This window comes from Lacerta agilis, chromosome 5 (genome assembly GCF_009819535.1).
Source record: "Lacerta agilis isolate rLacAgi1 chromosome 5, rLacAgi1.pri, whole genome shotgun sequence".
NCBI classification, from domain to species: Eukaryota; Metazoa; Chordata; class Lepidosauria; order Squamata; family Lacertidae; genus Lacerta; species Lacerta agilis.
Window position 1 is genome coordinate 32174694 of NC_046316.1, and position 25155 is coordinate 32199848.

Consider the following 25155-nt stretch of genomic DNA (forward strand, 5'->3'; position numbering starts at 1 on the left):
GGACTTATGGCAACCCATGTCGGAGGTGTCATTTTTTGTTATTTTCCTTAAAAATAGCTATCTATGCAAATTTGCGGGAAAAAAGCTTAACAACCTTTCTGTCTGGATTTTCACTGTTGGAAATATGCCAGCCCTAATTCCATGTGACTGTAGATGCTGCAATAGGTCTGTACAACATGTATATATGATCAATTTGTTAACTGAGTTTTGTTTCTATTACTTATTGCTCGCCATCAAATTAAATCTGTTTGCACTGACACAATTGATGGTAGAATTCTTTGATCATGCATTGCAAAAGCATATTTCTCTCTGCAAATGCCTCATCTTTTAGGCACAACATAGATATTACCTGTTCTAATTTGCCGGAGTTCCTTGTAGATTAGAGGTACTTAACCTTTCAGTGGAGGGGGTCATAGGCCATTTTGAGAATCTGATGAAAGAAATGTCTCCCCCTTGCAGAATTCTTTTCACAAAGACAATTTTCTAAGGCACAAGAAGGAAATAAAGGGAGGGATAATAATTTTTTTGTGTGACTGGTTCACACATGGAAATCTAGGGATTCATGGACCCCAGATCAAGAACCCTGCTGTGGATCATTGTCCTGACAAAGAGATCATGATACCAAAGGTAGGAGAATGTACACCATTTCTTCCGACAACTCCTGAGATTTGCACTCATGGAAGCACCAGAAGTACGGTGCTTTTTTCCCAACTTTGTGCTCATAATAATCTCACCAATCCACCAGGCAATTGTTGGGCAGCTCAAATGCAGCCCAGGAAGTGTTCTCTTCCAAGTCACACTCACAACTGGAAAGTGGTTCATGTTTGGGTTCTGGTTTCAGGCATAGCCCAGGACACGTCCAGGGATGAGCAACCTGGTTCCCACCACTTGTTGGACATCAGCCCCAGCCAGCATGGTCAACCGTCAGGGATCACAGGAAATGTAGTCTAGCAATAATTAGCACAGGTTGCAGACCCTCTCTGATTAAGATTCAGAAACCAAGGCATAGGACTGTCTATGTTATAACATAGAAAGTGTTAAGTATCTGTTCCTTGGGATGTTTCAGAAGAAGAATCAGCTGCAGCACTCTTATTTCCTGTATACGGCATTCACCTTAAAAAACCCGAAAGCTCTTGAACAATTGGAAATAATGATTATCACCAACAGCAAGCTCAACAGATCCAGCAGGAACCCAGTTTATTAAAGCTATTGCAACAGGACAACCTCACTAACCAGCAGAAGTGCTGGTTGGAAAAGACTGCCACAAGTCACACTAGAGCAAAGCTTATATAGCAGTTTCAAACACAGCACACAAAGAGCCATAAAACTTAAAAACATCCTTCTACATACAGCAAGAAAGGTTATAGCTCATAGTATGTAAATGTAAAGGGGGTGTCTCCCCTTCGCATTAACAGTCCGGCTCAGTCAGCTTGATATTTACAGTCTTTATTACATATGTACAAGAAACAGCTACAGTTCAGGATTACGCATCCGAAACCGTTGAGTCAGATTTGGGGAGTGGCTTCCTTCGATTCCCGCACCAACAAAGTAGGTGTGGGAATCACACGAGATGTCTTTGATCCTTACGTTTCATTTCCCACCTTGTCTGTGCTGATTTGAAAGCCCCCTCCCTTCCAGAGTCTGAACTCCCTTCCTGAGCCTCTGTGCGGTTGAAGGGCTCTGCAGCATCCCTGAGCCCTTCCTCCTCCTGGCTAATCTCTGCCCTCTCTTTCGCTTCCTCTGTCTCTGGGCGGTTGAAGAGCTCCATGGCATCCCCGAGCCCCTGCTCCACCTCTTCTGTCACTTGCTCCTCCGAATTCTTCCAGACAGTAAATATGCTGGTATCAATTTCCTTGGAGTGCCCCAATACATTTGGTCTCAACTACCTCACTTTAACCCCAGCTACCTTGGCAACCAAGCCTTCAGTAGGGGCCATCTTACTTCCCTGTTCCCAAAACATGTCAAGAAGCTTCATAGCTCAAAACACCATACAAACTTCTCCTTATGCAATGATTCAGAAAATCCCTTGTCATACCATAGGTAAGCATGCCACCCCAAACTATTCCCTTATCCTTCTAAATCCAACACTCTTGTATTCTTTAGTAATATCCATTTCTTTAACCAACTAATACATGCTGATTCATAGTATAATTTTAGATCTGGCAGTGAGAATCCACCTCATTCTTTTACATCTATTAATTTTTTTTATTTAATCCTTGGCCTTTCCCCGTCAGATAAATGTAACTATCTCTCTTTGCCATTGTTTAAAGCAGCTCACCGGAATTGTCTGAAATATTCATTTATACCACTCTCATCCTATTCCATCTTTCTTTGTCTTGCTTAGTCTTACTCTACACAACCCCATAATTGTTCTAAATCAGATTCATTTATAATCCTTATAAAGTCCATTTCTCATATAATTGTGTGGTTCCTTTGTGTCTCACTGTTCTTCCTCCAACTCGTCTTCTTGTTATACTTCTGTTACCTCCACTTTCTCTCTCTCCCAGAAATCTTGTGCTCTTTGCAGATCTGTACATATATGACTTTCAGCTTTGTAAGTGGAACTCAGTCCTTCTGGGTATTCCCATCTAAATGATATCTTCTGTTTCTTTAATGCCTCAACCAAAAATCTGTATTCCTTTCTCTTATTTGGGATTTCCTTAAGAATTATAATCCTTTGATCTTCTATGCTTAGATTGTTTTGAAAACAAGTTTGCAAATTTTTATCTCTCATTGCTCTTGAAGAAAATTGCACCAAAAAGTCCACTGGGAGTTTCTTAGCTTTTAAATGTGATGATTTAATTATATAAGCTCTGTCTATTGAATTCTCCATTATCTCTTGTTGTAGTTGTAAAAAAAGATGCCAATTCCTTTGCCAATCTTTTTAAATCTTCCTCCCAAAGCTCCAGTATACCTCTAAATCTCAAAAAAATAAAATAATAATAATAATAATAATAATAATAATAATAATAATATAGATCTCAGAGACTGCAATCTTGTCCTCTAAGGTTTATTTCTCAGCTTCCAGAGCTGACACCTGACCTTGAACTTCCCCTATACACTTTTTTTTTGGGGGGGGGTATCTTGGCTCCCTTCAGAAAGTTTTTTAACTGACCCTTCCAATGGTGTTGTCCTTTTAGCCAAATCTTTAATGTCACTGGTACAATCCTTAATGTTCTTCAATAAATCAGCCAATGCTAAAGAATTTTGTTCTACAGATAAATGAATTCACATCAAAATCTCACTGAAATCACCTTCATCTGGCAGTGACGCTTTTCTGCCACAAGCCTTCACCATCTGTCATATCCCTTTTTCTCCAGCAGTTGGTAGTATACCTTCAAAAATATCTTTATTGCTTTCCACACCTATCTTCTCTTGTCATGACCTTATTTTGCCACAAGATGGTATTTTCTTAAAGTGTATACCTGTTTACATTCCAAGATGCTCTTTTCCCATGGTCCCAATCCTCAAACCATTGGAATTCAGCAAAGGATCCGGGGGGGGGGGGCTCGTTGCACCAAATTCAAGTATTTATATTGTATCCAACAGAGTCCATTGGCTACAACTATAAATGGAAAATAATTGTGGTAGAAACAGTCCTTTATTGAATTATTAATTTATGTCCTTCTGTTTCACATTTCTCTATCCACTCCTTTCTTCAGCAAACCAAAGCTCCCTCCCCCCCCCCAAAAAAATCCTCTTAAATCAGCATACAATCCATTTTAATAGTCAAGTACCTTTCGGTATAATTTTAATCCACAAAGGAAATTGAGGTTGAGATTGTCTTACCAGTTATTCTTGGAGTGAACCTTCCTGCGTCATTTGCTACCCCCTTTTTACTCAACGCGGCAAGATGTTACTTTGCAAAGTAAATTAAAGCCAGCACATAGATTTGTTTTGCTGCTTGTTACTTACCATTTAAAATGGGTTGTCATCCTCGCTGTGTTTCTGTAGTTTTATAATCCAAATTTAATGGGATAGAAGAGGAAAGACAGCCACTATTCAAGCAGCCTGGCATGGCTACTCCTGAGGAATCAGCAAAGGAGTCCCCGCATGGCTCCTTCTACTCATCTTGAATGTCGCCCTACACCGGTACCACTCGCAATAGGGAGAGGCTCTCTTTCTAGCGTGGGCTCTCTATGCAGCCCCGGTACCCCCCCCCCGGGGGAGATCGGGGACGCGGTGCCGTCACAGCCCCCTTTAAATTCCTCATGGAGTTGCCCTTTAAAAAATGTGCTTTAAAAAGGACAGCAAATTCTAAATCACATAGTCTACAAGAAAACACAAACAGTATCTATAACTGCATTTTGTTTTCCCTAAATGTAAACTCGAGTCAAGTAGGATTAAAAACGTGCTTCATGGGGTCCAGGAGATTGAGTCACTGGGGAAGAATTCATGAAAGCTGGAAGGGAGAATTTCCTCTCACACTTTGAATTATTGGGGGAAATGCTCTGCTTGGTCTAGCCAAGTGCATACTCATGTTGTGTAGAATCTACAATTCTTCAAAACTTTCTAACTTCCAAGGCCTTTGTACCTCTAGGTCTCATTTAATTTGAATCTAGAAAGGAACAAGAGTGAATTAAAGCACACACACAGAGCAATCATATGAATGAGAACCCCAAAGTAAAATCAAGTGGATTAGGGTGGTTTATTACCAGGTAAATGTGTGTAGGATTACACCCACAATCAGTCACTTACAAAATCCACGTAGGCCTCATAGATCAGGTGTGTAACCAACATATTTCAGAGGTTGAATGTGTAATGGTGTCCAGGGTGCTGCACGTCACCATAATTATTCACAAAACATATGCAGCTAAATTCCCTTCAACACTTCTGCAGCATCCAGTTGAAATTGAGACTCTGTTGGAGAGGAGCAGGTAAGCAACAACCTTCAGTCTGCTTTTGGTGGTGTATTTTTTTTCCCTGTTGCAGCAACTTTTTAAAAGCCTGTATTTAAGCATAGCTTGTATTTTGAGCAGAGCTCTCTATTAATGCAACATGCAAGTGAATAAGTTATACTTGCACTACCCCCTAAATTGAACAATTAGAATATAAGATCAAGTTTATATCCTTCTAACCACTTCGTGTCCGGGTCACGAAGAGTCGGACATGACTGAACCAGAGCCGAAATGTGCCAAGCTGAACCATTGCTCCCTTTAGCAGACATGCACATTAATCCTGATATAGATCATCAATGTCATTGTACATCCCACAATGTTGGAATATCCTATGCTCAATCCAGTCAAGCAGTTGTCCTACACATAAATCAAGAATGCACAGTAAACAATACACGACAGATTCATTAATACAATGGAGAAGAAAATCTGATACTAATGCTCAAGGAAGCATTTTACAGAAACATAGGTCACACATCCCAGAGTTTAGATGGTCCTGCATATGAATCATCAGACTGCTAAGAAAACAGATAAAATCTAAGACCATTTTAATCATTCTGATATTTTCATCCACAGACCACTCCTCCATTCTATCAAATCGAAGACATGGTTGCGCCAACTGCTGTGTGGTATGGTGGACATGATATTGTAATAAACAGAAAGGACATTCAGCTGTTGCTTCCTCATATCTCTAATTTAGTTTTCCATAAGTATATTCCTGAATGGCAGCATGCCAATTTTTTATGGGGTCTGGATCCTCCAAAGAAACTATACCCTGATATATTATATCTTATGCAGAAGTACAAATAAAATGTTATGAAAGTCACTAACTGCTTGTATTCCCTGCAACTGTAGACACTGCATTGGGTCTGTATGACTTGTATTTATGATCAATTTGTTAACTGATGCTTGTTTCTATTACCTATTGCTCATCATCTAATAAAAATCTACATTTTGGCATTGACACAAACTACCTGCCTGCACTGACACAACTGATAGTATAATTAATTGACCTTGCATTGCAAAAGTATACTTCTCTCTGCAAAGGCCTCATCTTTTAGCCACAGCATAGATGTTTCTTGTTGTTCCTTGTAGAACAGTGGTTCTTAATCTTTGAGCACAGGTGCTCATAGGCCCTTTTTAGAATGTGAAGAAAGCAGTGGAGCCCCTTTGCAGAATTCTTTTCACAAAGACAATTTTCTAAGGCACAAGAAGGAAATAAAGGGAGGGAGAATAATTTTTAGTGTTTGGTTCATGGGGCCCCTGAAGTTCATACATGGAAGCCTAGGGGTCCATGGACCACAGATCAAGAACCCCTGCTGTGAATCATTGTCCTGACAAGGAGATAATGAGGCTAGGGGTGGGAGCTGGTACACAATTTCCTCCAGCAACTCTGAGATTACATCCAAAAATTTATTGTGTACCCTTGGATGCAGCTCATCAGGCCCTGGAGATTTGAATTCATTTAAAGTAGCTATGTTATTGTCCATGGAGAGTCACAAATTGTTGGACACAACTAGAAGAAGAAGAGTTTGGATTTGATATCCCGCTTTATCACTACCCGAAGGAATCTCAAAGCGGCTAACATTCTCCTTTCCCTTCCTCCCCCACAACAAACACTCTGTGAGGTAAGTGGGGCTGAGAGACTTCAAAGCTGCATGTGGAGGAGTGGAGACGTGAACCCAGTTCCCCAGATTAAGAGTCCACCACTTTTAACCACTACACCATACTAAACGACTAAACAACAACAAAGTAGCTAGCTGTTCCCTTACTACCTCTTTACCTATCTTGGGCTGTAGCTCCCTCCTTACATCATTTATTCTGCTATCTCCAGGTGGCCATGCAGGAGTTCTGTGTGGAAGGGGGTTGTACAAAAGGCAGGGAGGAAGGACCGGTGTGCGTAGGTGAAAATGGGTGCAGAATAGAAGACATAAGTGGCTTCCCCCCCCCCAAAAAAATGGGGATGTCCAGATGTGAGCTTAGAAGTTGCACAGGATGGGAAAGGGAAGCACTAGGAGGTTCATGTGAGGGGAGGTGGTTGGCGACTAGAGTGAGTAGGGCGAGCAGGGGGGCAGAGCCTCCTAGTTAGGCAAAATTGCATAGAAACATGTCAGGTCAAATTGACACTAAATCACTGAAGAATGTTCAGGAGCATTTTTTTTTTAATGCAAACTGATGTGAAGAATTGAAATTGAGTCTTTTAAAAATGAGAAAATGAAAACAATCTATACCCTTGGCAAGGATTCTCTCAACCTGTGGTCTGTGAGCTTTATTTAGGTGGTCTGCAGCAGACTATAACACTATTATCAATTGAATTCTACAGAATTCTATGGCATACAACTATAATACATTAAAATGTGATATAAGTAATAAACGAAGCCATCAAAATATAACGAGCAACTATCACAGCACAGTACAACTGCTATCAGAGGCAGGAAAAAGATAATTAAATGGTCCACCAGAAACCTCAGCAATTTTCAAGCAGTCCATGGTCGGGAATTTTGAGGAATGGCTGCGCTGGGGTTTATGCAGATTTTGAGAGGCTTTACATTTCTGGTACCAAAGCTGGGGAAGATAAACTATGGTCTTTGTATGAATACCTCCCCCTCCCCCTGCATTTCATAGAAAATAAGTTTTAAGTTTGAGAGATCCGTTTGCCCTCCTAGGCAGGCGGTTTTGCAGATGGGCTCTGAGCCACTCTAGGTAACCAGCGAATGGCTGTCCGGATCAATTGCCTCCCGCATATTGGCCTATGGCAGGAGGTCTTGGGCATTCCCTTGGGTGGGGGACCAACTGACCAATAGGGGCACTTGGCCCTGTGTCCAGGGACAGGATATATTATCTCTTCCTTTTGACTTTAGTCAAAACAAAATCGAAAATTCTTTCTAGTAGCACCTTAGAGACCAACTGAGTTTGTTCCTGGTATGAGCTTTCGTGTGCATGCACACTTCTTCAGATGCATGCACACGAAAGCTCATACCAGGAACAAACTCAGTTGGTCTCTAAGGTGCTACTAGAAAGAATTTTCGATTTTGTTTTGACTATGGCAGACCAACACGGCTACCCACTTGTAACTTTTGACTTTAGGTTCATAATGAAAAAAATCCCCTCGGATGGCCAGGATTTCCTGGGTGTATGGCAGCCCTATTAATCACTGAAAACCACATTTAAAAATGTTCATATACAATTTATATACCACTTAATATAAAAATAAACCTCTAAGTGGGTTACATTAAAAAAAAAACAAGGAAGTGAAATATACATTATAATGCTTTGTACAGACTTGTCTTATCATTAGGCAAATGTTGCGTGTGTGATGTTCCTTTCTTTCTCAACTGCTTTCATGGTTTCCAGAAGCTCCTAGCTGGTTGCCCTGGAAAGTATAAAGACAAGGAAAAGTTTCTTACAGTCCTTTTTCATTTTGAAGAAACAGAGAGAGGCTATAGAACCCAACCTCTTGGATAATGGTGTTGTTCTCAATTAATCTGCACCCCCCCTTCTCTCCCACTTCCTCATTCGTCGTCATCGTCATCATCATCATCTGCTGTACAGGTGCTGCTAAGTGCTCTCTGTCTTTGAGATCTTTCTCTCCTACTTTTAAGGCTCACTGGGTTCTGGTCTGTAATGCTTTCTAATAACATGTTAGCAAGGTGTTGCTCCTCCTCTCCCATTATTTCCCAACTTCCCCCCTCATCTGCCTCTGAACTGCCACCTCCCTCAAAACCCTGTTGTAAATCGATACTGTCTTCCACTTCCTCCTCCCTGGAAGGGTCAGGAAGCAGAGGCAGTCTCCACCACTCCTCTGCTCACTCCCTGACACAAAGGTCTTCTGCTGTGTCTATTTGAGAACTAGTCGCTACAGATACACAGCAACAGGTAAACAAAATTACTTTCTTTCATGTATCTTTTAAATTTATTTTTCGGTGACATAGCTTTGGTCTTGCATTTTAAACTTGCATTCTTAAGTTGTGCATTTGCGTGTTGAGGTCCCCAACCACCCTCCAGTAAATAACTCACACCGGAAACATTAATTTTGGTTTGGTTTTTGGAATAAATTTTGGCCACAACTTTATTAAAATACAAGATATGTGAGTGGTTGTGTAGGCATTGGTTTAGACTATCTGATCCACTGGGGACAGAACTGACGACAGTCAGTAAGGGAAAGCAAATTGGGGAGAGAATAGGAGCTGGAGGGTCAGACACTACGACTCACCCCAAATGCTCCCAGGGGCTCTTGCGTGGCCCTGGCCCCCGACCGGGGGATACGGACAAAAGCATTGCGAGCCCCTGGATACCTTTAACGGAATTCCCACGCAGCAGCAGCAGCATTGGAGGGGCAGACACAGCCAATCATTACCCCTCCAGCAACGAACACGAAACCAATGCCTAACCGCCAACCTTACAAGTTGTGACTAATTGCTACGCAGTAGGCGAAAACCAGAGGGCACGAGCCAATCAGCCAACTGGAAAAATTCCTACCAGGCCCCTGTACCAACGGCAGACGACCCCATGACAGGCATAGCAAGGTCAACGCAGAGGCCTAAAACGAGGGAGGGGAGGGCGGGCGATCCGTTGCAAGCAGCAAAGAGAATAATACAGGGCGTGCCAAGGATTTAAATCCAGTAACTGTCCATCAAATAAAATTGCAACGTTAGTTTCTCCCCAACAACAAATAATGCCCCAATCAATACAGCGACTAACTCAGAACCAACCCACACTGGAAGGGTGGATTTTCTGGCCCCCACCGCAACCCGTGCTCTCTAGGAAGGAGAACACGCATTAACAGTGTTATACACTGCTGTATCGAAGTACAATCAATAAGTTTTTTTTAGCAGACTTGCATCCCATTGTAAATAATGGTCTGTTTTACAAATTACCAAAGCAAACATAGTTCCAGTTACAGGTAGATAGCCGTGTTGGTGTGCCATAGTCGAAACAAAATGAAAAATTAAAAAAAAATTCCTTCCAGTAGCACCTTAGAGACCAACTAAGTTTGTTCTTGGTATGAGCTTTCGTGTGCATGCACACTTCTGAAACAAAGCAAACATGTTAGCTAAGCCTACACAGTTTGATGGATTGAGTCATCAGGTGTTGCAGACCACATTTCCCAGTATCCCAGTCAGCAACAGCACCTTCTGAGCCAGTGGTCCTGGGAACAGGAATTCCCAGCATCTCCAGACTCAATATTTTAAACTGGGAGAAAACTTTATTTCCCAGATAGAATTGGTGTCTGAAGGGTGCAGCAAGACTTTTAAAAAGTACTGGGGTTAGGAGGGCATGCTATTTGGTGTCATGACTCACTTGGCACTGTTGGGTCTAGCTCTAGCATGGCAGATACTGGAGGAGGATTAGGAGGAATGGAAGTGGTAGGCTGCCTCCACCTCAATCCCTGGCTCTGTGTGGAGATAGGACTTCCAGCTACATTCCTTCCAGAGGGAGGGAGAGTATTGTCAGAACCTGGAGAGGTGAAGCAGGCTGGGTAGGGAGGAGGTAGGTACAGCACTCTCTCCTTGAACATCAGGAGAAGGGACAATATATGCCTGCTTAGACACAGTGTACGCCTGCAGGTTCACCCAGGAATAGAGACTCGCATGAATAAGGGTGGCAGTCATGATGGCTTTTAGCTGTATGAGTGGGCATGGAGAAGTGGTTGAAACAACTACTCAGCAGTCTCAAGCTTAATGTAACGGACCCTGAACCCACGTGCCTTGGCCACTCTTCATAGATCAGACCCATCCCAGTCAACCCTTTGTCGTGTGGGAACTCTGAGACTGAAATAGCTCTTTTCCTTTGCTGAGTCTGTACCATTGCTCTCCCTTAAGGAAGAGCAACATTTTCCTTACTTACAAGAAAGAGAATCTGAGGACATGATTTGGGATCGGAGCCAGGACATTTGGGCTTGGCTTCAAGGATCAAAATCCCCCGGGACAGTACAGGGGAAGCAATTGGAGCATATTGAGCAACAACAACCAGTGTTGTTCTATCTAGGGTAATGCCACAAGTTCGCTACAGCAGTTCTCCCTGCTGCTAGTATGAGAAGAACACTGCTGGATCAGGCCAAAGGTTCATTTAGCCCTTTTATCTCACCTTTCAACACCCATCAGGTCTCCTCAAGACATTTCTTCAATATATTGAGCTTTCCCCTGAAATCTTTTCCATTAAGGACTCATGTTTTCAGACTAGAGATACTGTTGTTCTGTTTTATACATAGGTCCAAGATGTGGCTGTTTTGGGGAGTGGCCTGCTTAGTCCATCAGGCTCTGACATCTGAAGAATTCAGCAGCAGAAGACATCAGAATCCTCAAGAATTTATGACTATTGTAAGTTAATAATTTAGATGGCCTTGAAAACAGTGGGTCATGATCCTTATAATTTCATTTTTAAAACAGTTTTCAAGAGCACATGCATTTCCAGGAAGAAACTCCATGCTTGGCAGGGTTATTTCAAACTGCAAATTAACCAGATAGTGTTTGAAACAATACTCTCTTGGCTAGATTAACTGATCTAGAAGACACAGTTAGCTTTGATAAATCCTTCTTGGAGCAGAGTTTTAGGAGCCTGGCTCCTTGATATAAATGTTGACATTAGCTGCATATGCATTAGCTGAAGCCTTAGGCGGCAGATTCGTTATATTTCTCATGGTGAGACATTTCTTTGTAGTTGCTTACAATACAGATTTGGTGTTTTGCATCATATCAGTACAGATTTCCTTTTTCTCTTTTTGTTGTGGAATGGAGAAAACCACAATCAATCTGTGGTTATATACCGTACACTTCAGACAAATATACTCAGATGGGGGAAAGGGGGAAGGAATTTGATTCAGTTCGCATTTCAAGCTGAATCTACATGATTTGCATTTTCTGGAACAATACAGAAACCAGAACAAAGCTGTCCTTCAAAATTGGCACTTCTCCAAAATTTGCAGTGCTGTTCTCCAGCCAAGTAATGGAACTAGAAATGCATATACCAGGGTAAAGTGTTTTTTAAAAAAATGCATTTACAAGTGAAAATAGCATACAAAAAATTCATTTTATTAGGCAAAAAAAGGGTGTGTTTTGGGCAAACTTGCATACAATCATATGTACATTATGAGAGTTTAGGGGACAGATGGGGAACCTAAGGCCCTCCAGGTGTTGTTGGACTACAACTCCCATAATCTTTTATCCTTGGCAATGCTGCCTGGCACTGATAGGAGCTGGAGTCCAGCTATAGCCACAGATTTCCCATTCCTGGTGTAGGGCTAGTAAAGTTACTTAAAAATAATCTTGGCCCTGGGAAGATTTTGTTCTTTGAGATATTCAAGCAATTGTCCCAGAAATTGAATGATCAGATTCTTTTTTTAAATCTAGCATTTCTCTTTCCATTCCTCTCCACTCACAGCCTGAAATCATTCAATATTGGGGATACCCCAGTGAAGAGTATACAATCCTGACAGAGGATGGCTATTACCTGCAGGCAAACAGAATTCCACATGGAATACATCCTTCTGGGAAGACAGGTAATTTTGAAATTTAGTAGTAAATGCAGTAAAATGCCACATGCCCTACCTGATATCCCTTTGTTCAACTTTAAAAATGTTACCCAAACTTCACTGTTTTTTCTTTTATTCAACTTTACTTGGAAGCAATATTATAAATAAAGGTAGAAATTGTTACAAGTTGGCTGAAATCACTTGAGTTGTGCTCAGTTGTAAACACACTTGACGATTCCTTGTTCATTATATCTGAGCAACAAGATTTCCCAGGTTAAGCAATAATTCCAAATTATCAACAGTTAGAATAATTATCCAGTCTTCCATTCATAGCAGAACACTATGAAGTGGCGTGGGGTTTGGTTGAGTGGCTTTTTATGCCTTTTCAAAAATCAATGCAAATATTAACTATCTCCTGATTCTTAGGAGAGTTGTTTAGAAATAGCAGCAGCAGTTGTGGCTCCTCTTCAGCGGCAGACAGCACTCACCTCAGAGGCACAGCGTTTCAGCCACAGGAGAGGCAAGGCCTGCCCACCTTCTGCTACCTTTTGCCAATACTTCAGCACTGCCTCTCTGGATTGCCTGGGAAAAGTAGGCAGGGACATGTTGGCAGAAGAGAAAGTGGGCGGGGAAAGAAGTGTCACAGCGTTTTATGTAGGCTTACACAAAACATCACTGCTAGTCTTCACACAATCTATGAAGACATTTTCTGAGGTCCTAGGAAACTTCTGGCTCACCTCTTTTGTACCCCCTGCACCCTACTCTGCTTGGCCTTGGGCTAGATACCAGTGGGTATTGGAAAAATGCCCTGGGGTGCTCCTGCACCCCCCGCTGTCCGAGCGTTCTGCAGTATGAGCAGCTCTGGAAAAGTCATTTTCCTACTTCTCCAGATGGTATATGCACACTAATCTTCTAGCATTACACAGCAAGAAGCGTGAGACATTGTAGAGCTAATCTACTGTACGTATTTATTTACACACTATGTACAGACAAATAATTATGGCATCCTCTCTCATCAGCTCCACGAGAGAACACAGAACGAAGTAAAAGCAGAAGTACAGTCCAACAGTACACACAACGGAAGAGAGATAAGGCTGTCTTCCATTCCTACAGTCTTCCCAGACAGGCATGTGATTTAAACCAATTGCATCTGCAGCATCGGATGCATGAAATACTAACAGTGGGAAATTTTGGTGCTCTGTGAGTGCCAATTCTCTATCTAATATTCTCTTTGTTTTCCAGGGCCTAAGTCAGTTGCATTATTGGTACCTGGTGCCCTTTGTGAAGGCAGGAGCTGGATTGCAAATCTTCCTAGCAATAGTCTGGGATTTGTTCTAGCAGATGCTGGTTATGATGTCTGGATGATAAATAACAGGGGGACATCCTGGTCTAGAAGACATCAGCACGTCTCAGCAGACCAAGAAGAATTTTGGAATTTCAGGTAAGTACAAGGGACTATTGTTGCTTGGATGGAAGGGATGCTTTTCCTGAGAACTATCCCAGGACTCAGCTAGATTGGTAAAGAAAAGGTGTTGTAGATGCGTTGTAGATGCAATATAACACTGTTACACCAGATGGTGCTGTGGAATTCTGTCTTTCCCAACCGGATTTTCCTGTATGAGTTTACAATGCGTTTAACTGAAATGCTTCATAGATGTGTTTATATCCAGCCCCATATTGTAAGCATCTACCTTGAGTCCTTAATCATTTCCTATACACATTCCTTCCTTTTATATTCTTTCTCCTCTCTCTTTTTCTTTTGTTTTCCTTTGGTGTTCTCTGTTCTGGGATTATACACACATGAAAGTGGACTGTGGGTGAGAGGCAGGGCAGGGACAGCCTCCCAGCTTGAGAGACTGGGAGAAGAAAGAGAAGAAAGAGAAGCTCCCAGGTGAGACCTGGGAGTCCACTACTTTCTGCGTGAGACAAGGGTCAAGAGCTACCTTTGAGAGAGGGGTCTGATTTTTCCTTACTCTTTCTTCTTCTGGCTTTGTTTTCATCTAGATCAGTTTCATTTATCTTATCTGAAGGAAGCTCTGTATGGGGAAGTTTTTAATTATTGATGCTTATTATGTTTTTATATTTTGCTGGAAGCCACCCAGAGCAGACCATTTTGGGGAATTTTAATTGTGGCACCACACTCCACATAATATCAGAGGGTAGTGACCCCCCCAAGGCATTTCCTGCTCTTGACCCTGCACTATGGAATGCCCTTCCCTCTTCCATATGTAAAGCATCATCAGTTTGATTTCGCGCATCGTTCCTGATGCAGATACTCATTCCCCACTTGGTCGCAATGAAGACATTTATTGCCACATTGTCCCAGGTGTAGATCTTCACTCACGGCTTCCTCCCTGAACGGAAGTGGTCCAATTTTGTGGTTCACCTCCAGTGCCAGAATATCTTAGGTTGGTCCTAATACTACTAACATATAAGACCCTGAACATATAAGACCCTGAACAATTTGGCATTTTGATAACCTTATAGATGCCCCGCTCTTGTACAGATCTGTTAGTTCCTCCAGACATATTGTGAAGACACACCTTTTTGCCCAGATGTTCCAGGATGTCCACCTCTTAGACTGTGGAAAGGGACTTCTGAATTACAATTTAAATTTAACACAGTTGTGTGATTTCATATAATTTCATATAATTATTTAAAATTATCCTTTAACATGTGGACAATGTACATATTTGAGAACCTATTGGGGCTTGTTTTAGATATAGATATTTGAATAAATCATAAATATATATTTACTCTTTCTCTCCTTACTCTTTCCATGGGAAAATTAACTTGCAACGTAATCCTCCAAATGCAAGGTTATCATACTGTATGGTACCTTTTGTATTTATACATTAATGTCCACAATTGAAGCAATTGTATGTAATTGCAGACAGGCAAAATTTCACCTATATTCTGTGTTTGTCTTTCAGCTTTCATGAAACAGCAGTTTACGATATTCCAGCAACCATAAACTTTATTCTGCAGAAAACTAAACAAAAAGGCTTGTATTATATTGGCCATTCCCAGGGAGGTACATTGGGTAAGTTAAGAAGAAGAGAATGAAATGCCTTTTATTTTCTCCCCTTCTTGTATTATCAGGGACTTACTGGGGATGTGGTCCAGTCTCAGGACTATTGGGAAGACTAGTTCAGAAAAGAAAAAGAAAGATTAAAGCATAGCTTTTAAAAAAGAAACAAAAGGCAGAGTTCACATATGTTCCATGAGAAAGTCTTTTCAGGATCAGGACTTCAGTATACAGGATCAGGCAGTGTATACAGCTGTTATCAGTTCCACAGTCATGAATAATCTCCATTTGTGGTGCAAGGGAGCAAAGACCAGCAGGCATGAAATAACTGGATCCTGCTCAGAACTTATACCTGACACATACTCGTGAAAACTCCAGTGCCTAATTTAAGGCAGATGGACACCCAACATCCCAAAAGAAATCGCCCCAAATTCTTTGAATGACAGGCATTTCAAAAGTAGAGAGATGGGAAACCTTTAACCTTCCAGATATTTTGGACTCCAGCTCCCATCAGCCCCAGCAAGCATGGCTGATGGGTTCCAGGTCCAACAACACCTGGAGAACCATAGTTGGTTTTTTTTTTAAAAAAAAAAAACAACAACAACTCTTATTTGTTTGTTTGTTTGCAGGTGCTATGTTTAGAATTCTTTCTTTTTTCCAGGTTTTATTGCCTTTTCAACCATGCCACAGCTTGCTCAAAAGGTTAAACTCTTCATGGGTCTGGCTCCCGCCTACACAATGGAAGGCATTAAGGGACTCTTTTCTATAATTCTACGCCTTCCTGAAGAATTGACAAGCGTAGGTATTACTCAAGACCCATAATTTTAATATATATATTATCTTCTGCATATTTATGGGGAGTTAGTCTTCCTGCCATCCACTTTGTTTCTTTATCTCAATATTGAGTGTGAGCTTGAAGAATTAGAAGGTTTGGATCACATTGACATTTGTGGTATGATAAGGTCAGAGCCACCATGGACTTTAAAAACAATTTCATCAGACATATTATATTGAGAATCTGGAACATATATAAATATAAGTTATATATGAAGATAACCTTATGAATCTCAGCACTAGAAGCCTTTCATAGAAAAGGGTCTATAGGCAAAGATAAATGGTTAATGGAAATTCTTCTTCTTTTTTGGCATTCACTCGTAGCTGAGTAATATTGTCTTCCATGAACACGGTCTTAACAGTGAGTCCCTAAGTGACTGTGGAGGTCAATTCTGGATCCAAACGTCCTTCCACAATGCTTATTGGTGGCTGCTCCTAAACAGGATGAAGACTGTCACAGTCAGGGAAGCTAGAAAGGAATGGTTGACATTCCAGCCTGCATGCATCACAACCAGCACCATTTGCGTTCTGCTGCTGTTCATCTTCTGCAAAATACTCTGTTATTCATCTTACTGCCCACTATTGAGAATGCCCTTTTCCAGGACCCCACTCCCAAACTTTCTAGGGATCATCAAGAAGGCCCCATCTGCCAATCTTAACACCTGAAAGGTTGTGTTGAAAGGAGGTGGTTGCGTGGCGATGTCCCGACCCCCTGTGGTAAATATATGACACAAGACGCAATATATAAGGTTAATGGGCAGAAAAAGGCCACAACTTTATTGGTTGCAGAAGATGAGCAGTATTGGCTTAGGCATTGGATCTAACCAACTATATCTGACTCCAGCCTGTCCGCTGGGAGTCTGGGAAGGGTTAACCACCAGTAGGGGGAGTCCTGCTGATGCACATCAACTAGGAGCTCCCCCTGGGGTCACCGATAGGGGGCATGCCTTAGGCCCTAACCGGAATCCTTTAACAGAATACCCTTCAAAATGCGGGGCAGGTGATGGCGCTACCTCCCCTCTTCTCTTCTACAGAAATATTCCAATTACTAAGCACCACTGGAAGCCGGGAACAGGAAGATTTCCCAGCTGCGCCCTGCTTAAATGGGGCAGGCCACACCCCCAGGCTGATCAGATTGGTCGGCCTGGAGAGCACACAGCCAGGATTCCCCCTATCGCACAGGGGCTGGGCACCCACCCCCTGTGCGTGTGCAGAGGCCATGACCACCCGCAACACCACCTCCTTCTAAGGACGGAAGTGGCTTTGTTCAAGTGGTTGGAGTGCACCCCCTTAGAAAGCTATCCAGAGCCAGGCCTACATCAGGACCTGGAGGCAAAATTGCCTAGAAAGCCCAAGTATATCATCTTGAGCAAAATTGCCTAGAAAGCCCAAGTATATCATCTTGAGCGTGCTTGAAGCAAAGTGGTATATAACTGTAACATAAAGGAGATCTATTCCTAACAGGAACCTCAATGTTTCCTTCAAAGAAAGGATGATTATTTAGTAATGCTTCAGATTTTTTAATTTTATTTTTACAGCTTATATGCAGCAATAAAGAATACTGCTTTTTCTTTAACGAACTAACAGCCATCGATGCCAAGTTGTGCAGCTATCCGGGGATTGACAAAATTTGCCTCCAAATCATGTCCTTATTTCAAGGACGCAATGAGAAAAACCTAAATGTGGTAGGTAGTTCTATTCTCTATCATTTATTTCTTTTTGAATGATCTTGCTGTGTACATATACAAAACAACAAAAGAAAATCAATCAAACAAAATATAGTATTTGTCATAATTCTGAGTTCCTTTACACAGTTCTTCCATGGTGAAATTCTAGAGGACTCATTTAATAAATGTTAAACTATCTTTTAAAATTTATTTTCAAAATTGACTTCACCTCCAGTAGGTAGGTGGTCACTTATGTGTCGCTATAGAGGAGGAAATGCACCACACTCCAAAAATCAAAGAAGTCTCAGAGTGGCTTATTTTAATTGATTATGCTAATTTCCAGATGCAAAGTTAGAAGGAGTTACTACGGTAGGGCAGGCTATGACCAGGTGACCTCTATGCCTGCTCTGTGTGCTGTCCAGGTCTTCCCTGTTGAGAGGCAACTTCAAAGCCCCTGTTCTTCCTTGTTATGTCTCTTTATCAGCTGGATTCACTATGGGTGGGGGATTCTCATTTAGGTACCCAGACACCTTTTCATCAGAAATCTGCTTCCTTGTGCAGCATGGGAAGTGTCTGTATGCTGTACTGCCTTGAATGTCATGACCTTGTGAATGTGGGTGTTCCTTGAAAACTCTTCAAGAATGTGAATATAAAAAAACATTTTCTTTCCTATCATTCTTCCAGAGTCGAGCAGATGTGTATCTTGGAATTTACCCCGATTTTACTTCTGTAAAAACTATCAGACACTGGAGTCAGGTACATTCTAACAAATACCTTCTGAACATTTCAGAACATGGGAGTCAAAACCCTGCTGTTTCGACTTGCCTGTTTAGTTTCTCATGCTTGTGTTTTCATACTAAGTTTTCCATTTCATTTTATAAAAGTGTAGTTTTCAAGATTACCGGACCACTCAAAAGTTATATTCTAGATACTTCAATATTCAAATATGAGCTGTAACAACTCTTCGGATCTCATGGGAAGAACACAGAAAGCTGCTCTTTACTGAATCTGAACATTGCTCCTTTCAGTTCAGTATTGTCTACTCCGACTGGGAGCAGATGTCCATGGTTGCAATCTGTAGTATCTTTCAGCCCTATCTGGAGTTGCCAGGAATTGAATCCGGAACTCCCTGAGTGCAAGGCAGAGACTCTATCACTGTTCTATGGCTCTTTCAATGAATATACATATTCCTGAATATTTAATTTTGATATTATAATTCTTCCTTATGTTCTTTCGCCAACATATGCGGGAATGGGGCTGAACCCCCTCATTTTTGAGGGGCCAGGCTCAGTTCTTTAATATTTTCTCACAAATGAGGTTGATAGATATGTTAATACCTGACTTTCTAGAGACACCACTATTTCAACCAGAGCTTTTGGTCCTATCATTGGCCAGGGTGGATGGGTGGGAATTCTGATAACCAAGATCCCTAGAGTTTGAAATTTTCATTGTGTTCTCCATCTTTCAAGAGGATTTTGTATTTTGAACATGCACAAAATTTCAAATTGTATCTTTTTAGGTTGCTAAAACCAACCAATTTAAGTATTTTGATCATGGATCAAAGAATGAAGCTGTCTACAACATGGTAAGTGTTTTGGATTTTAATGAGTGATTTTGGTGGCAAGTTAAAAAATTAAATGTGAACCGTGTTGCGATTTCTGAGTTCTTATATAATTCCTTTGGGAAAGAGTGAGATAACACCAAAGATACAGAACTGGTTGTAATTATGGGTTTATGTATGAAAGTGCATGCATTTAATGAGTAGGAACATAGAAAACTGCCTTATCCCAAGTCAGACTATTGATCCATCTGTCTATACTGATTGGCAACAGCTCTGATTCCAAGCCCTGCTAGAGAACCTGAGGGACCTATGACCTTCTGCACACAAACCATATGCTCTACCAGTGAGCTACCATTCTGGCTGCCTCTGCTGTGTTACTCCACCTGTCGGCTGTTTGGGGGTGGGGGTGGGGGGCTGAGCAACATCATCAAAGCCCTACTGCCCCTCAGGCTCACAAGGGGACCCTCCCTCTATCCTGAAGAGCACATCCTCCTCATGAGCCATGAGGACTCCCATTCCTTTTGCTATTCTTACTGGTCCAGAGTAAGGAGTTGGATACTAAATAGATAGTTAAAGAATGATTTTCAAGGGGCAGATGTTAGACATTCAATGCATTTGAAGATCCAAAAGATATCTTTAAATAGATGGGGGGGGCTAAATAAAAGTGAACCTAATTTTCATATTTCTGTTCTTTTTATCAACAGAGTACGCCCCCATTTTATAAGATAGAAGATGTTATTGTACCAACAGCTGTGTGGAGTGGTGGGCATGACATTGTTGTAACCAAAGAGGCTATTGAACGGCTGCTCCCTCGGATCCCTCATTTAGTTTTCTATAATAATATTCCTGATTGGCAACATTCAGATTTTCTCTGGGGTCTTGATGCACCAGACCAGTTGTTTAAGGATGTGCTTTCTCTGATGCAAAAGTTCAAATAATGTCTTAATATGAGGGGCAAACTATATATCTGATATTATTATAATATATATTTATATTATATTACATTGTGTAACCATGCATTAAAGAATAAACGTGCTTCTGTTCTGCAATGAATCATGGAATTCCTTGCCAATACGAAGGGCCTCCCAAAAGGCCAAAGAATATGCAGCTCGGAATAACTGGACCTCAAAACTGGACCAACAAACACTGCCTAACTTGCCCCAGATCAGCTGCAAAGTCTCAACAGTAATAGGCTTCCTTGTGTCTGGCAAAGCTGGGTGTACCCAACACCAGCCAGCCATTAGCTTCTTTTACGTGGAAGGTATTACAGGGGTCAGGCAGTCAAAAACATTTGCTAGAATAAGAGACAGCTGCCCTATGGAGGCTCATGGTCTTGATAGCCAAACCTGAGCAAAGTGTGACATTTCCCTCACTGATCTCTGGTTGGGTGGGTTAGTCGGAATCGGAGTACCTTCCGCTGGAATACAAAAACCTTCCTGAAATCCCTCCTCCAAGTATTTAGCCGCCTCCCTGTTGGGGTATATGTGCAAAAGAGGTAACATAGCTACAAGAGAGACAGGGGAGGGAGCTAGAGAGAAAGGTGTGTTGGCTTCCTGTTCCACTGTACCTTAATAGAGGCAGACCCCATGACAGCGGGACATCATTGGCAAAGGAAAAACAAGGATGATTGAGGGTAATTATCATTGCAAATCCACACCCCCCCCCCCGGGACAGGGGGGAATGGGCTTCACTCGCAGTTCATCTCAGTACCTGGCTCTCGGTCCAGCATGGAATGCGGGGGGCAGGGAGGCCTGCTGATAACCCTCCAACAGCACCATTAAGAAGCAGAGGTTCTCCATATAATTGGATCTTAATCGGACTAAAGCACAGGCGTGTGCTAGAAGAGATGAGATCACAAACTGCGGAACAAAACCAACTAGGGCAGTGATGGCAAACCTTTTAGAGATTGAGTACCCAAACTACAACCCCAAACCCACTTATTTATCACAAAGTGCCAACACGGCAATTTAACCTGTATATCTCATTTGTTCTGTGTGTTTCACATTTCTTCTTTATGATTGCTGTTGTAATAAATAATCCTTCATAAATGTTATTGCGTTACATTCTTCATTGAATTATCTTTCCATTGATATATACGGGTAACTTTATGGTATAACTCAGTGCTTTTTTCTTTAAAAAACGTTTAGGAGTACTCTCATTTTGACTCAAGAAAATGACCCCGGGGGGGTGGGGGATAAATACAGTTCAAATTGGGAAAAATAAATACAGTGGTATCTCAGTTTTCAAAAAGCTTAGTTCTCAAACTACTTGGAACCTGAACATTTCAAACCCGGAAATGAGTGTTCTGGTTTTGGAACTGTTTTTCAGAAGCCGAACGTGCTCTCTTCTGAGTATAACTTCCATTTTGAGTGTCTCACTTCTGTTTTCCAATGAGGGAAGGCAGGCCGGGCGGCAAGCGAGCAGGCACCTGTCGCCCTCCAGTGCTGCGTCCCTCTGTCACCGCCACAGCAACCACCCCCTTCTCCAGCTCTGGTGGCCGCGGAGCTGAGAGAGGGAAGCTGGGCCGGGGAGGAAAGCGAGCAGGCAAGGGATGTTGCCGCCACCCCACCCCCACAGCCTGCTCCTGCCTGCAGACAAGTAGGAGCGGGATTGGGCTGCTCAGCTAGGCAGTATTGCTGCTTGCACGGGAACAGGAGCTGGATTGGGGCTGCTCAGCTGGGGAGGTGCAGGCTCCACCACACTTTCTGTTGAGGAGTTCAAGGCTGCACTCCCCTCAAGGGAGAAGTTTAAAGGAGCCCCCACCTCCGCATCAGAACCCCTGCACCACCTGAAGGCAGCCAGGCTGAATAGTTGCTGGGGTTGGGGAAGGTGGAGGCAGCCCGGAAGCTGTATCTGAGAGCCCCTGCACCACCTGAAGGCAGCCAGGCACTCCTCAGCTGAGCTGCCTGCTCCTGCTCCTACTTGCGGGCAAGCAGGAATGGAGGCAGGGATCTCTCAGAGCAAAGCCTCCACTCCTGTCTTCCACTGCCTCCTGCAGTTTGGTCAAACTCATGTTGGTAGCTTTGAGAACACTGTCCAACCATCTCGTCCTCTGTCGTCCCCTTCTCCTTGTGCCCTCAATCTTTCCCAGCGCCAGGGTCTTTTCCAGGGAGTCTTCTCTTCTCATGAGGTGGCCAAAGTATTGGAGCCTCAGCTTCAGGATCTGTCCTTCCAGTGAGCACTCAGGGCTGATTTCCTTCAGAATGGATAGGTTTGATCTTCTTGCAGTCCATGGGACTCTCCTTCATGGATCACTGCCTTGTCGTGGCAAAGGGGCTTGAATAACTCAGAGAAGTTATGAGCTATGCTGTGCAAGGCCACCCAAGATGGACAGGTCCACATGCAGCTGCTGGGTGACCTTGGGCTAGTCACACTTCTTTGAAGTCTCTCAGCCTTACTCACCTCACAGATTGTTTGTTGTGGGGGGGGGAGGGAAAGGAGAATGTTAGCCGCTTTGAGACTCCTTCGGGTAGTGAAAAGCGGGATATCAAATCCAAACTCTTCTCTTCTTCTTCTCCCCACTTATGGGCATTTCCCTTATGCATGTGGAAGCCTGGAATACAATTGCTGTGTAAGTGGGGAGTGGCCTGTATTATATTACAAAAAATAATAATGTTTACAGAAATATGTATATTACTTGAAACTGAAGAACTGAAATATGTATTGGGCAAAATTGCATGTAGCAATACACGTAAAAGGCGACATATGCAGGCAAATGTGTACAAAAAAACCAATGCAAATTGTTGCAGAAATGGTACAAACTGGAAAAATGAAAAACTAGTTGAAACCATAAATGACAGATTAATCCAGCTCTACTAAAAAGTAAACCTACCAGGTTTTAGTGCTGTGTAAATGACTATATGATTCCAAGTTAAATCTTTAATAAAATTAATTTTGCTGGTCCAGAGAACAGAATTAGATACTGAACAGACAGATAAATAATGATTTACAAGGGACAGATGTTAGACATCCAATACATTTGAAGACCTAAATGATGTCTTAAACATGAGAAAAAGATGTGAAAGGTGAACCTCATTTTCATGTTTCTGATCTTTTCCTCAACAGAGTACACCCCCATTTTATAAGATAGAAGATATTAGTGTGCCAACTGCTGTGTGGAGTGGTGGACATGACATTGTTGTAACCACAGAGGATACTGAATGGCTGCTCCCTCGAATCCCTCATTTAGTTTTCTATAAGAATATTCCTGATTGGCAACATACAGATTTTATCTGGGGTCTTGATGCACCAAAACGGTTGTATAAGGATGTGCTTTGTCTGATGCAAAAGTTCAAATAAAGTCTTAATGTGACGTCCAAACTATATATCTGATATTAATGCAGACTCTTATTTTAAAGAAATGCTACATAATTTGATGTATTTATTTATGTTCTTCCTTTCTGCCGCAAAAATATTAAGGTGGCTATCAATAGCAAAAGGATCTAAAGAAGAAAAATACATAACAAAATTGATGGTAAAAATGTAACAACAAGCAAGAGTGCAGCCTCTAGTACTACTTATTGTTATATTTCATCTTATATTTTGTAACCATGCTTTATAGAATAAACTTGCTTCTCTTCTGTATAGAATTATGGAACTCCCTATCCCCTTTAAATTGCAATCGAAAAATTAACTGCAAATTGAAATACACTCTGAATTTAGTGGCTGATGTTTAGCTGCTGTATTCTCATATTGAACAGGATCCTAAATCTCTAAAGTGATTGGGCAGCAGACGCTAACTTGGATTTGAATCCAGATATTAAAGATCAAACACCAAATTAAAAAATAAAAGTGTGGAGTACAATTTGTCAATTACTGCCGGTAAAAACTAACGAGGTAGTTCTATTTGAAACCACAGAACAGTTGCATTTCTAGAAATCACTTTTGCTGATTGTTTAAGCTGAAATGCTTCATAATACTTACAAAGGGTTAAATAAAATAATAAATAAATTTTTATTACGGTCGAAGACCAGCTCTTAAAATAAAATAAAAGATAACTACAAAAAGAATACAACAGATCCCTTTGACGGAACAATTTCTGGGAACGATACCTATAAAAACGCTTTAAACAAGATTTAGAGGGAAATTGTTAATTACATTACAATATTAAAAGTTTAAAATAGTTGGGTTGGGAAGCCTGGGCCACACTGTAAACTGTGTCTCAGACCTTCCATGTGCTCCTATATTCCAGGGATAGCCCCGCATTTACAGAAGCCATCCCGTTATCTGGTTTTCTTTTGTTCCTGTTTTCTTTTTCTTTCTTTTTTAAAGTTTAAAATAGCTTTATTTAATTTCAAACTTATAAAATACAATCATATCAAATCAACCAAAAGAAACAAATAAACAATAAACAAAGAACGAAAAGCATATAATCTAGACATAATAATCCACAAAAAATAATATATGAAAAAACAAAGCACACAAAAAAGCAAAGAATTATAAATAACAATTAAAAATTAGCTTCCAATTGTCTGTATATCGCTTCCCTTAGTAATAAAACAAAACTTGCTATACCTCATACAATAACTGAAAAATAAATAACTAATTAAATAGCTCACATTTTGATATAAATCTCCCCACGTATATCTCAATCTAAGCAAATCACCAAATCCATTCTTATACCTTCTTTTTTCAGATAGTCTTCCACTTATTTCCACTCAGCCTTAGATCTTTGTTTTGATATATTTCTAATTGCTGCC

At 41.4% G+C, this 25155-nt stretch overlaps 1 protein-coding gene across 1 annotated transcript; it reads left to right on the forward strand.

Annotated features, from left to right (window-relative positions):
* The first annotated feature begins 11041 nt into the window (after nucleotides 1-11041).
* On the forward strand, nucleotides 11042-23776 carry LOC117046796 (lipase member M-like). The gene is made up of 9 exons (XM_033149202.1): nucleotides 11042-11215; nucleotides 12276-12393; nucleotides 13609-13807; nucleotides 15300-15409; nucleotides 16056-16192; nucleotides 17767-17913; nucleotides 18580-18651; nucleotides 19415-19480; nucleotides 23522-23776. The coding sequence occupies exons 1-9, from the start codon at nucleotides 11114-11116 to the stop codon at nucleotides 23753-23755; spliced, it is 1185 nt and encodes a 394-aa protein (XP_033005093.1). The 5' UTR covers nucleotides 11042-11113; the 3' UTR covers nucleotides 23756-23776.
* The last annotated feature ends 1379 nt before the right edge of the window (nucleotides 23777-25155 follow it).

Coding starts and splice junctions, on each gene's coding strand:
- LOC117046796 (XM_033149202.1), top strand. CDS start 11,114: ATGTGGCTGTTTTGGGGAGTGGCCTGCTTAGTCCATCAGGCTCTGACA. Junction 15,410..16,055: donor TTCCCAGGGAGGTACATTGG/GTAAGTTAAGAA, acceptor TCTTTTTTCCAG/GTTTTATTGCCTTTTCAACC. Junction 17,914..18,579: donor ATGAGAAAAACCTAAATGTG/GTAGGTAGTTCT, acceptor TCATTCTTCCAG/AGTCGAGCAGATGTGTATCT.